This window comes from Trachypithecus francoisi, unplaced genomic scaffold, assembly GCF_009764315.1.
Source record: "Trachypithecus francoisi isolate TF-2019V2 unplaced genomic scaffold, Tfra_2.0 Lachesis_group3, whole genome shotgun sequence".
Lineage (NCBI taxonomy): Eukaryota > Metazoa > Chordata > Mammalia > Primates > Cercopithecidae > Trachypithecus > Trachypithecus francoisi.
Window position 1 is genome coordinate 146,267,561 of NW_022681468.1, and position 13,633 is coordinate 146,281,193.

The 13,633-nt window shown below is 49.1% G+C and overlaps 1 protein-coding gene across 2 annotated transcripts in view; it reads left to right on the forward strand.

Moving 5' to 3' along the window:
* FRMD5 (FERM domain containing 5) overlaps positions 1 to 13,633 on the forward strand; it is a 345,313-nt gene that overhangs the window by 325,841 nt on the left and 5,839 nt on the right. For both annotated transcript variants that reach the window (XM_033190299.1, XM_033190298.1), the window contains exons 9-13: positions 1,184 to 1,247; positions 1,795 to 1,886; positions 4,320 to 4,394; positions 5,294 to 5,362; positions 6,576 to 6,682. In XM_033190299.1, the coding sequence (XP_033046190.1) occupies positions 1,184 to 1,247; positions 1,795 to 1,886; positions 4,320 to 4,394; positions 5,294 to 5,362; positions 6,576 to 6,682 (407 nt within the window). The remainder of the gene's footprint in view (positions 1 to 1,183; positions 1,248 to 1,794; positions 1,887 to 4,319; positions 4,395 to 5,293; positions 5,363 to 6,575; positions 6,683 to 13,633) is intronic.

The window sequence follows — 13,633 nt, forward strand, 5'->3', positions numbered from 1 at the left end:
ACAAGTTGTGAAATCTCATCCTGAACCAGCCATGATTTTCAGGAGCGTAGAGAACAAGTGATTTTCCTCTGTCCCCTGAACTTTTTCCAGCAGTAAGTTGGGTACATGATTCTCACTACCTTTCTATTATTTCCTAGGAGATTAAGGAAATCTCCTTAGAAGTCACAAAAAAAGCAGCAGCCAAATGGAGGTGAATGTGCATGACAAGACCACCTTGGGGGTCCCAGTTGGGTAGAAAAATGGGGCAGTGACATGGAGAGGGCTGAGAGGCGCCAGAGGGCAGCTATGTTGGGCAGGTACAAGGGAAGTGAGGAGCAACCAGTACTGGAGGCCTAGTTCCATGGCTCTCAGGGACATTCACCTAAGACCTGGTAGTTTTTCCATTTTGCAAATGTAACCAAGGCTGAGAGCAGGAGGTAGATGTGGAGGTGAGGTCTAGGCCGTGCCATGTACAGTAACCATGTCACTTCTTCTGATTTGTGTCCGTCCCACGGGTGATGTACCCCAGTATCCTGTTTGCCTCTTTTACTGCAGCCATTCACTGGGCTGGTGGCTTCAAGGATTTTTCTACAATAACCCCTAAGCCCCTTTCCTGGTCAGTACGCTGCATGACTGTTCCATGTAATCTGTTCTCTCTCTTTGGTATGTTGCCCTGCCCCGCTCCCTGAGATTGTTTGACATTTGTCTGCATTAAACTGCATTTTCCATCCAGTGGCACAGTCACCTGAAAGACTCAACTCCCTCAGAACCTGGTTGCATTGTTTCTCATTATTTGCTGTATCTTGAACTTTGGCCTCATCAGCTACCTGTGGCATCTTACGTTTGACAGTCCCATCCAGATAATGCACCTGTGTTATGAACCCAATCCTGAAATGACCCCGGATACTCTGCCTAGACTCACTTTCCATGCAAATGTTTCCCTTTTACAGCCACTGTTGATAAGCCCGAAATCCTCCTGTCACCCTATTACTATAGTGTGATTGACCAGAAAACTGTGGATTGAACTGTTTCAACAACGTTCTCTAAGGCCACTGCGCTGCTGTCTTGTTTCAGTTCTGATTTTGGCTAAAATTGTGTCTGTGCCTGGAGCCCCTTCCAGTTGGGGTGGGCTGTGCATCTACAAGATTTAGCTGTCAACAGGCAGCCCGCAATGAGGTGACAGGCACTATCTTTGTACTTCTAGGAATGAGGTGACCAAGCTGAAATTTGAAGGAAAGACTTTCTATTTATACGTAAGTCAGAAAGAGGTGAGTGCTGGCTTCCTTCTCTTCAGGGAGGGCTGGGGTGATGGGATGCTTCCTGGTGGCCAGAGCCAAGCTTGAGGGACCCAGTAGAGCCAAGCCACCCACATGCTAAGCCAAGACCAAGGTCAGGACCTGCAGGTACAATATGAAGGAGTGGGAAGGCCCTGGAGCACAGGACTTCCTCAGGGATGCTGTTGACACCCAGAGCTTTCACTCAAGAGAGCTTTACCTCCAGGAAATGCAAAGGAAGGCTTTTTCTTTCATGTATATGGGAATTCCAGAGGCAAGGGCTACTTTCTCACCAAGAGCTCTCCTGGTTCAATTTGTGCCACTTTTGTGCCAGCTGAGACTTATCCTGATTGGACTTGCTAAGTATGATGTTATGATGTGATACACTGAACAGAGCTCTGCCTCAGTGGGTCCCATGGGCCCTCCCCTCTAACTAGCCAGCTGCCAGGGCCTCTAACAGCTCTGGCGTCAGGGTCCTTGCCTACTTCACCCTTTGCTTCTCCATCCACACTCAGCCATATCAATGTGGAATTTTTTGCAGGAAAAGAAGATTATTCTTACATATTTTGCTCCAACTCCTGAAGCATGTAAGCACCTCTGGAAATGTGGAATCGAGAACCAAGCCTTCTACAAGTGAGTGGATACATGTGATGGGGACTGTCTTTCTTAGAGCCAGAGTCACAGAGTCAGTGACAGGAGGCCAAGTGCCCAGGAGCCTGGTGCAGGGTAGCTGGAAGTGGTCACAAGCTTGACAGTTACCAAGAAGCCAGGTTGAGGCCAAAGGCAAGAGCTTTGCCTACCAAAGGGATTTTGTAAAGAATGTGGGGCTTGTTTTCTTCTATTCGATTAAGAAAGTGGTTATAAAAGCATGAGGTAGTGAAGAAATGGCCTATCGAGGGGGTGATGCCAGGTAAAGTATGTCTCACTAAACCCCTTGGTCTTGGTTTTAAAATATACCATAATGATTTGTGCTTTACTAAGATGTATCTGAATGAGGTCAAGGCAAGACAGCGTGTGGTATATTCTACCTGGGGTGAGCCCTGCTCTCACCAAATGGCCCTGACAGGCCAGGTCCTGGTTCTAGTAACCTGAAGGATCCTGGAGAGATGAGAACTGCTCTGGGCTGAGTGGCACCATGCTCCTCTCCAGGGAAGATTCTGCTGGCTGCTGGCTGCTATGGGATGCTGGTTGGCAGAACTGGGTCCTCCCAGTTGCCAGGGCCACAGCCCCAGAGGCTGTTTCTTAGACAGGCATTCTGAATTGCTTAATACTCATTCTGTGTTTATACCAGAATCAAGGATTCACTGAATCGGCAGTGAGTTCTTCTCCTGAATACACTCAGGGGAGACTTTGGCATGGTCACACTTCCCTCCTGCTCAGTCCCTACTATCCATAGAAAGTCAAGAAAACATTTATTTTATTTTGCTACCACTGTCCCTTTGCCTGTGAGGATGTAATCCAGGTTTGGCCAGCTACCTGAACCTAGAGAGAAGCAATCTGAGATGCAAGCTCCTGCTTGTGGGACTGAGGAGCAGCCCAGGAAGGACGGGGGTCCCATGGGTCTCCCCAGCACAGAGAGGAAGGCACTAGCAGACAGGGGCCTACTCCACACTGAGCTGTCCCTGCCCTGGGAATGGCGTATGTGGAAGCGTTCCCTTTCTCTCTGCCAAAGGGTCTAATGCAAATGGAAGCAGTCTCCTTGCCTCTTGTCTTTTCATGCCTTCAGTACCATTTCTTAAGGGCTTGGTTTTCCCATCTGTGTCATGGAAACAGAAGGGTGCTTCTGAACCTGTGACCACAGTCGGTTTCTGAGTCTTCCCACGAGTAGATCTCCATACCCACCCAGCCCTGCCTGCACCCACACTGGAAACGGAGGTCATTTTTCAGTTTTCCATTGCCTCCTTGATGTTCTCGTTAAATGATAAAAGCCTCTAGCCTGGGTCAGATCCCCAGGTATGCCAGGTCTCTGGCAGCAGCGCTTTGGCCTTGCCCTCAGTGTCTCTCACATACAGATCCCTAGTCCTGCCTTTGGCCTAGTGCCTTGGCGGGAGCCCAGTCAGATGCAACAGCATGCCCAGGCAGGAGAGTAAGCAGCTCGGATGTCCTGGAGCCCTGAGACGGGCAGAGATGGTGTCTCCCAAGAACTGTTCATGGATTGTGGAGACAGCTCCTACTCACTGCTCATAGCACAGGTTTCAGACCCACATGGGTTCCTGGTTGGATCAGTATCCTAGGCACCGGGGCGTGTTACAGGTAGATCCCATCTTAGGAGGCTTCTCTCTGAGCTGCTGTGCCCAAGCTGAGAGAGCTGATGGGCTCAGTGAAGTCACCCAGGAGAAAGTATTACAGAGCTCCACATCAGCTGTCTGCAGCTTCAAACGAGATATTAAATAGACATCCCAGGGGAGGGAGGAAGGCTCCAAGTTCAAATACATGACAGAACTTTTATTAAAGTTAAGCTAGTTTCTTCATCGCAGGATTTCTCAGTCTTTACCATGGTCATGTATTTTAGGACCCTCCAAAAGGGAGATGGAACAGGAAGGACAGCCCCCATCCTCTTCTCTACCCACAATTACCCAGACATGGACACAAAATCAAACGTTAGGACTAGAAAGGAGACCCCTAAGGTCCAGTAGTCCCAGCTCTATCATTTTATAAGAAGGGTGAGGCTAAGAGAGAAGGAAATTTGCCCGAGGTCACACTGCTAATAAGTGACCTGGCTGAGATTAGACGGGTGGCATTCTATTATTCCTCCAGACCGTCCACCCTAGCATGTATTCTCTCAGTCCCCCTGGTAAAACCTGTGAAGCACTTTGGGGGAGCCTTCACTCTCCTGACACGAAAATGGGTTTCCATGCGACAGTCCTAGGCACTGAGGCAGGAAGGCAGCTGGCTGTGAGCACAGCCCCCAGATCCTAGGATAGTGAGAGTCAGAGACAAGTGTGGACTATGAAGGGCTTTTTCCTGAAGTTTCAAGTAGCCTTTGGAAGAAGCTGGGGATGTGCTGCCTTAGCCTGTGTGAGGCAGTTCAGGCTGTCTATCACACTGGACTTTGCCTTGCTGCAGGCTGGAGAAGTCAAGCCAAGTCCGCACAGTGTCCAGCAGCAATTTATTCTTTAAAGGGAGCCGGTTCCGATACAGGTAAATAGTGACAGTAAGTAACCATTATGGATCTATTTTCAGACCCTTCTTTGGAGAACACTCAGTGGTCCTTATCCTTTAGAACAGAGAAACGGGAGGACTCAGAAAAGTCTGAGGTCTCCATCCAATTATCCTGTCTTATGACCCTTTATTTCCTTCCTTCCCTACAGCTATTTGTCTGTAGGGTTTTAAATGTATATCGGCCGGCCACAGCGGCTCACGCCTATAATCCCAGCACTTTGGGAGGCTGAGGCAGGTGGATTGCTTGAGGCCAGGAGTTTGAAACCAGCCTGGGCAACATGATGAAACCCCATCTCTACTAAAAATACCAAAAAAAAAAAAAATTAGCTGGATGTGGTGGCACGTGCCTGTAGTCCCAGCTACTTGGGAGGCTGAGGTGGGAGAATCGCTTGAGCTCAGGAGGTCGAGGCTGCAGTGAGCTATGATTACACCACTGCACTCCAGTCTGGGAGACAGAGCAAGACCCTGTCTCCAAGAAAATGAAAAATAAATGTGTATCTTCTCTTTCCCTTACAATAGCAGCAAAGTAAGAACTGTAACAGTGATTCTTCTCATGTCTCACTGTCTAAAGGTTGTTCGTATGTATTTTTTTGTGATGCAATTGGAACATGCTGGAAATTAAGGAATTATTCCTAAATAGAATGGAAGATCCTAAAGACTCTAGAGATGGAGAGAGCTCTCTCTCAGATAGGCTGTCATGACACTTTAGAACTCTGTACCCCAGCAAGCAAGCCTTTCTCCGTGACCAAAACATTGTGGAAAGGGTGGGCCACAGATGCCATTTCCTGATTCAGGGAAAGCACCTGAGATCTTGGAGAGGAGCTGTCCTGGAACACAGTCTCATGTCTTGCTACTTGTTTTTATTATACTACTTACAGCGGCCGAGTTGCAAAGGAAGTCATGGAGTCAAGTGCTAAGATCAAACGGGAGCCACCGGAAATACACAGGTAGGCTGCCAGGGGCTTCCCCCAAAACAGTTCTATCTCAGATCCCAGAATCTCAGTCCAACAGTATGAGTACTGTGAAGCCCCTGGCTCCAGTGGCTACCAAAAGGTCCAAAATAAAGCAGAAGGCTGAAGAAATTTCTCAGAAGGGATGGGGAAAAGTCTTGGACCCTTAATAAGAGAGCAGGGGAGGGAGGGCTACTGCAGATAGTACATCAGATCCAGGTGCCACTTCACTTGGCAGTTCTCTTCTGCCCTCCCAAATCTTTTTTTTTTTTTTTTTTGAGACAGAGTCTTGCTCTGTCGCCCGGGCTGGAGTGCAGTGGCCGGATCTCAGCTCACTGCAAGCTCCGCCTCCTGGGTTCACGCCATTCTCCTGCCTCAGCCTCCTGAGTAGCTGGGACTATAGGCGCCAGCCACCTCGCCCGGCTAGTTTTTTGTATTTTTTAGTAGAGACGGGGTTTCACCGTGTTAGCCAGGATGGTCTCGATCTCCTGACCTCGTGATCCGCCCATCCCGGCCTCCCAAAGTGCTGGGATTACAGGCTTGAGCCACCGCGCCCGGCGAAAGTCTTGACATTGATGATAGATGTGTCACCCAATTTCAGTGGTTCTGGAACCATTCGATTACATGAAGCCAAGGATAGTCCCACAGCCCTACCACACTGGCTCTAAAATAGTTTCAGGATCCATGTTTCATGTAGATCCACAAATCATGTTTCCAGAAGCCTATTTCCCAGAATCTAAGACCCAGAAAGGATATGACTGACCAAGAAGGGTAGGACTTGCCAACCAGCCTTTGCCTCTGGGAATGGGAACATTACTGCCTACCCCTTCACATGGAGCCCCATCATCCGCAGCCTGTACTGGAAGTCAGGGGAGGCTGCCAGTATTGGTGCAAGCATATTTTCAGGAGTACTGCTCGTCCTGGGGCTCTACTCTCTGACCATCTTGCCCCCACCCCTGAGACCAGTGGCACCGCTGCCACACTAAAAAAAATAGCTTCAGATTGGTCTAGGCTTACAAGGAAGTGGAGGAGTTTGAAGCACTATCTCTGACTGGAATCCAGGGACCAAAGGCAAAGAGAAGGTATTAAAGATTTTAAAAAGAGAGACCAAAACGTAATACAGCCAGGCAATTCTAGTAGCCAGTACTCAGCTCTCAAGTGCCTACTAAATGTGTCCATGCATTGAATTAACAAGGTTCTTTAATCTCAGAGCAGGGATGGTTCCCAGCCGGAGCTGTCCCTCCATAACCCATGGCCCAAGGCTGAGCAGCGTCCCCAGGACCCGCAGAAGAGCTGTTCACATCTCCATCATGGAAGGTGAGCATGAGCTTCTTGAGGTGAGCACTGGGGTCCTCCAAGTTGTGATCTGGGACCTTGAAAAGGACTTTGAAAAGAGGCTAATTTACATTAGTGACAGCAGCACGTCTCGGGGAAAAGGACCTCCAGTGGCAAGTAGGAGGTTTTATCCAGTGGATGGGAATACTAGCTGGGTACGGGGTAAAGGGGTGTGGGTTATCTAGGCAGGGGATTGTGGATTTGAGGGTGCTGGGTTAGCCCTTTGGGGGACGTGCATATGTGGGATCTAAAGGTTCCATGCAGTTATGAAATTGCTTTCCATCAAGAGGCTTTTCACGCCTGGCATGGTGGCTCATGCCTGTAATCTCAGTACTTTTGGGAGGCCTAGATGGGTGGATCACTTGAGGTCTGGAGTTCAAGACTAGCCTGGCCAAAATGGTGAAACCCTATCTACTAAAAATATAAAAATTAGCTGGGTGTGCTGGCGCATGACTAACCCCAGATACTCGTGAGGCTGAGGTAGGAGACTCGCTTGAGCCTGGGAGGCAGAGGTTGCAGTGAGCTGAGTTCATGCCACTGCTCTCCAGCCTGGGTAAAGGAGACTGTCACACACACAAAAAAATGTTTTAAAAGGGGGCTGGCGCAGTGGCTCACACCTGTAATCCCAGCACTTTGGGAGGCTCACTTCAGGTCAGGAGTTTGAGAACAGCCTGGCCAACATGGTGAAACCCCTTCTCTACTAAAAATACAAAAAATTAGTTGGGCGTGGTGATACAAGCCTGTAATTCCAGCTACTAGGGAGGCTGAGGTGGGAGAATTGCTTGAACCCAGAAGGCAGAGGTGGAGGCTGCAGTGAGCCCAGATTGCACCACTGCACTCCAGCCTGGGTGACAGAGACTGCATCTCAAGAAAAAACAAAAAGAGGGTTTTCACTTGTTTTGCTAAATCTGACCAATCTCCACAGCTTAAATTATCAGGATGGCTGAGACTGTTAACCAACAAGTGAAAATTCATGATTCTGAAGCATTTCTAGTAGCTGTCACCCACCATATTTTGCTTCAGCTATAGAAATCTGTCCTGTTGGCTGGGCACAGTGGTTCACACCTGTAATCCCAGCATTCTGGGAGGCCGAGACAGGTGGATCACCTGAGGTCAGTAGTTTGAGACCAGCCTGGCCAACATGGTGAAACCTCGTCTCTACTAAAAATACAAAAATTAGCCGGGTGTGGTGCTGCACGCCTGTAATCCCAGCTACTTGGGAGGTTGAGGCAAGAGGATCGCTTGAACCCAGGAGGCAGAGGTTGCAGTGAGCCAAGATCTTGCCACTGCACTCCAGCCTGGGCAACAGAGTAAGACTCTGTCTCAAAAAAAAAAAAAAAAAAGCAATTTGTCCTGTTGCTATCTGCATATCTTACCACTGTCTCAGGAAATCCAATATGACCCATCTCCCTCCAGATTCCCTTCCTTTGGAGGCAGCAGAGGTGGGGAGAGAGAGATTCTATGTATCTCCACTGAACTAGATACCCCAGTAGCTGAGGCCAACAATCTATTCTCTGGGTAGTTAATGGAGGTGCTCTCGAAATACTGTCCTCTAGCTGTTGTCACTGGCCCAGGTCACCCGCAGGCTGGATACAGGTGTAAAGTTGAGTGCTTTCATTCCCAAAGATGGTGTTTTTTTTAGGACCTCAGAAGATCTCACACAGCAGGAGACAGAAGGATTGGTTCATACCTGTCTCTCTCCTGGGATTAACGGTGTAGAAGCTGGTGGGGACAGCCCTTTGCCCTTTCTGTAAGAATGCGGCTTGGGAATGAAAATGAATTGCTCAGGTTAGGAAGGATATCACTCTGCTGTTTCCGAGATCTAATTTGTGTTTAGGATTTTAGGATGTGTCACTGTGTGAGATTCCATGTTACCAGAGTCTGGTATGTAACTCCCTACGGTCTAGAGGTTGAGAACCCCACCTAGACAAACACCGTCAAGTTACTTGAGTATCTTCATTGCTCCATTTGTAAAACAGGGACATCTTCCTTGCCCAATCCATTGGTTGCAAAGAAGCTAATAAGTGCAGAAGTACTTTGAAGAGACTAAAGCGTTTACAGGCAGGCAGCAAGCACAGTGCAGAGTCCTGGTCAGGAAGCCAAGGTCTGACTAGGAGCTCTGCCATGCACCTTCTGAAACAGGTTGTTTTCTCTCTGATCCTAGTGCCCCCACTGCAGAACAGAGCTGAGTGCGGGAGAGTGTGGACTACCAAGTAGAATCATTATGCAAAGAATAAAATTATGGATACATGACCATCATCAGACACAGCCTCCTGGTGTTTCCTCCCATCTTAGGCTGACCCGGAGAACTGAGCTTGGCTCTCACTGTCCCTCTTTTGGGGTGTACATCTCAGGAAGTAGAATGAACTTCTCTTTGAGGAAACATAACTTTCTCCCCTCTGTGGCCTTTCTTTCCATCCCTCCTGAGGCTGAAGCTAGACAGTCCATCCCAAGTCTTCCACAGAGAGCTGGGACAGCTGTCCTCCCGAACAGAAGGCTCACCCTAGGGAAGCCAGCACCATGCAGGATGTAAAACAGGAGAGGAGCCTTGTGCAAGCCGACTTCCCAGAATGGGGAAGAATGTCCAGGAAACCAGCATTCCCAAAAGAGGGAGGGCTGAGGCTCTCTGTGTAGACAAAACTCATTGAGAGTTGCTGCCAAGTAGGGTTAGTAGAACAACTCAAGAGGCGGGGAAAACAGTCCTTGTGATCCTGAGACATGCTGAGGCTGCCTAAGTTCCCCATTCAGCTCTGGCTTTACCTCCAGCCTCCTCCTCCTCCCAGAGCCTCTCTTCTCCCATTGCAGCAGCAGGTTCCTTGTCCAAACTATTGCCCCTTGTTGTCAAATGCAAGGAGAGGTACAGTGGGGAGAGGCTGCTGAGGAGTATAGGCTCTCTAGGGCTGGGGCACTTCCTCAAAACCAGCCTCATAGAATGGCACACTTGGTAGGTTATAGCTTAGCAGACTTCCAGGTGCTTCTCACACCCTATGCCCAAGGCTGCCAGTGGACAAACACAGCCTGTGGCCCTGGTCATGGCCCCCAGCCCAGGACCCATTAGATGCAGGACAGGGCAAGTAAAACTGACCTGGCCCGAATGAACCTCACACGCTCAGAGTGAGGAGAGGGAGATGACATCGGGTTTGGATGTGGAAATAAAGAAAAGATTGTAGCGGCCGGGCGCGGTGGCTCAAGCCTGTAATCCCAGCACTTTGGGAGGCCGAGACGGGCGGATCACGAGGTCAGGAGATCGAGACCATCCTGGCCAAAATGGTGAAACCCCGTCTCTACTAAAAAAATACAAAACCTAGCCGGGCGAGGTGGCGGGCGCCTGTAGTCCCAGCTACTCGGGAGGCTGAGGCAGGAGAATGGCGTGAACCCGGGAGGCGGGGCTTGCAGTGAGCTGAGATCCAGCCACTGCACTCCAGCCTGGGCGACAGAGTGAGACTCCGTCTCAAAAAAAAAAAAAAAAGATTGTAGCAATTAAATGGCTTTATCAGTACAGGGGTTACCAAGCCTGTGGAAGAATGGATTAGTTTCTAGGAGGCAAGAGTTCAGGTGCAACATCTTTCAAGAGGGCTTGCCTTTAACGGTCCTGACAAGCACAGCTGACCCTAACTGCCCACCCCAACTAGGGAGGAAGGGGCTGCAAGGGATGCGATGAGGGCCTCAGAAGAAGGGCACAACCAACAAAAACCCCAAGGAATTTATGGGCATTTGAAATTGGTTCATGCTCCACCATGTCTCTTCTGTAGTCCATTTGGCCCACTTAGTATCACAGAGACCACCTCCTCCCACTTCAGAGCCACCCGGCCCCAAAGGTAGCGCTGACCATGCAACTTAGCTGGCACCAGGGCAGGCCTGGATTATATATGGCCTGGATAAAGCCCAATGGCGTTGTAACTTTACATCCTGGATTTTCTGGGACAGTCTTGATTCCCCTTACCCTCTGGGATTGTTCTCTGCCCCCTCTGTCCCTGGCCCTCTGAGAGCTTGGAGCCCTTATGCAGGCCTCAGGGAAAGAGCTACAGGCCAAGGAAGCATTACTTTTTATGGCTGTAAGTGCTTCTGACTAAATCCAGTCCCCTGATAACGGTGGCCTCTCAGTGCTGCTCCTTCCCTGCAGTTCAGCCTGATCTGAAGCCTGGGGAGGTGAACTTCTTCCTGCAGCACGCGAGGCACTGCTAAGGGGCTGCTATGGTGTGGGATCTGCTGAAATCCTTTGTTCCTAGTTGGCGTTCCGTCTTTCCCTCTCTGTATCTTTCCCTGCCTGGCTGGTTTCTCTGAAGTGATCAGCTGGTTTCCACTGAAGAAGTATTTGCCTTCCTGGGCCGCCATGGGGAAGAGTCTGATTAAGATTCACACCAGAGTCCGAGTCCAGCTCCGGCTGACTAATCACTGCTTTCGGCCCCTAAGTGTGCGTATCCTGAGGATGGGGCCCCGACTCCAGGGCAGGGTCCTGACTGCTGTGACCCCCGGGCAAGGGAATCAGCTGGAGCACTTCCAAGGTAAAAAAGACTCTCCTGCTTTGCTGTGCCGCTTAGCACAGATCCTTCCCACAGCACCCATCCCATCTATCCCAAAATCACAGGTTCGATGAAATGGCAGGACAGGTGGTGGCTTTTACAGCAGTGAAAACAGTTTCTAATATAGGACTAACCTGATGTGGGAGGGTCACCTTACAGGTGAGATCTTCTATTGAGGGAGGAGACCGACTGATATTTACTGAGCAACTATATTTGTCAGACATTTCTACTAGAAATGCATATCTAATTGGATGCAGTGGCTCATGCCTGTAATCCCAGCACTTTGGGAGGCCGAGGTGGGCAGATCACTTGAGGTCAGGAGATGAGACCAGCCTGGCCAATGTGGTGAAACCCCGTCTCTACTAAAAATACAAAAATTAGCCGGGCGTGGTGGCAGGTTCCTGTAATCCCAGATACTCGCGGGGCTGAGATGGGAGAATCGCTTGAACCCAGGAGGTGAAGGCTGCAGTGAGCGGAGATTGCGCCATTGCACTCCAGCCTGGACGATGGAATGAGATTCCATCTCAAAAAAAAGAAAAAGAAATGCCTATCTATCCATTACCTTGTTTAATGAGAACACCAATAGCTCCCAGGATGATGTGGCTGACTTTTTCTCTTCTGATGTCACAGCATTCGCCTCTCTCCTTCCCCATAAGCTGAGGGCGCGTAATCGTAGGTTAAGCTAAGCTTTTCTACTTTGAAAGATCTTGCAGTCAGAGCTGTCCTCGTGAAGGGGCAGGCCTTTGAAAGGGTGGCAGGTGCCCTGTGCAATGGGGCCGAGGTTCCAGGAAAAGGGGGGCAGAGGACTGCCTGGGAAATGAGCCAAGCCAGCAATATGCTGCAACCAGAGCCTTAAGGTTTCTGCCTTATCAGTGACCCATAACCTGTTCCAAGGCACTATTCCTCAAGCTGCATGTGCAAATGGGGACATCAGGGAGGAATACTGGGTAAGAGAGAGGTCAAAGGAACAGCAAGAGCTCTAGAACAAGGGACAGAGGCTCTTAATTTCAGGTTATTTCAAAAGTTTCTTGGGCAATTAAGACCTAAATCTAAGGTAGATGCTGGCTGTTGATTTAATCTGTCTTGGCCCATAGTTCTATTCCATGGAATCAGACTACAGTTAAGTCATCACTTAACATTGTTGATAGGGTCTTAGAAACTGCAACTTTAAGCAAAATGATGTACAATGAAACTTTTGTTTTCCTTATCAACATTATAACAAAATGGGGCTGGGCATGGTAGCTCACATCTGTAATCCCAGCACAAAAACCTGTCTCTACAAAAAATACAAAAATTAGCTAGGCATGGTGGCACATGCCTGTAGTCCCAGCTACTCAGGATGCTGAAGTGGGAGGATCACCTGAGCCTGGGAGGTCGAGGCTGCAGTGAGCTGTGATTGCACCACTACACTCCAGTCTAGACAATGGAGTAAGACTTGTCTCAAAAAACTAAAAAACTTTTTCAAAATTATAACAAAATGATGCTGAAGAAAACATTGGAGGACCTGCTGTAACATCATTTGGCTTAAAGTCATGGTTTCCAGGAGCCTGTTGACGTGAGGACTTAATGGATATGATCAGCAGGATCATGAAGTAGAAAGTGCCTTGGATTCTATCCTTGGTTTTGCCATTAACCACCAACCACATGACTTCAGGTAACCCCTTGCCCCACACTACCTTGTGGAGTTACTGAAAGATAAAATGAAAGTGCTTTAAAAAGTTGAAAGCATTATACAAATTTAAGATTTTAGCACAGGGACAAAATTACAGCCAGGACTATGAGGAGCTTCTGAAAGCAGAGATTGAGAGCTGTGGCAAATGTATGAGCTGTGAGGCAATGGGGAGGGTAACGGGATGGCAGGTGCCCTGCCTTTGCCCCCACCCCCTCTCTCCCTTGTCCTACTCATTCATAGCCCAGATTCCAGGGCTTATTCCTCTGGAGAATCCTTAACTGTGCCTGTGCCAAGATAGGCTCCACCAGGCTGGTCAGGCAGGCTGCCTGGATGCAAATGGTCGAGCCATGAGGGAGCCAAGGGAGATGGACACACGGCTTCTGAAAGGTTACTAACACCTTTTTAAGAGAGACCTTTGGACTGCTTTGTGTCCTGGGAGAACGGGAAAAAAGACAGCTTTGGGTGTCTGGAGCTAGCCCTGAACCAAAAAACTCCCTAATCAGCCTGACTTAGGTAAAACCTTTACTGAGCTGGGAATCTGGTTCAGTCTGGGATTGTCAGGGACTATTTCAGGGCAACAGAAAGGGACTGGCTTTTCTTGTCATAGGTCACAAAGGCAGAGAGAACCACACCAGCACCACCAAGATGGCCAGGAGTGGAAAATGTAGACGTTGAGCCTAAAACAAGAAGCCACGTCCTTGGGAGCACTGTGATGTGGGCCACACTCACTCACTGTAT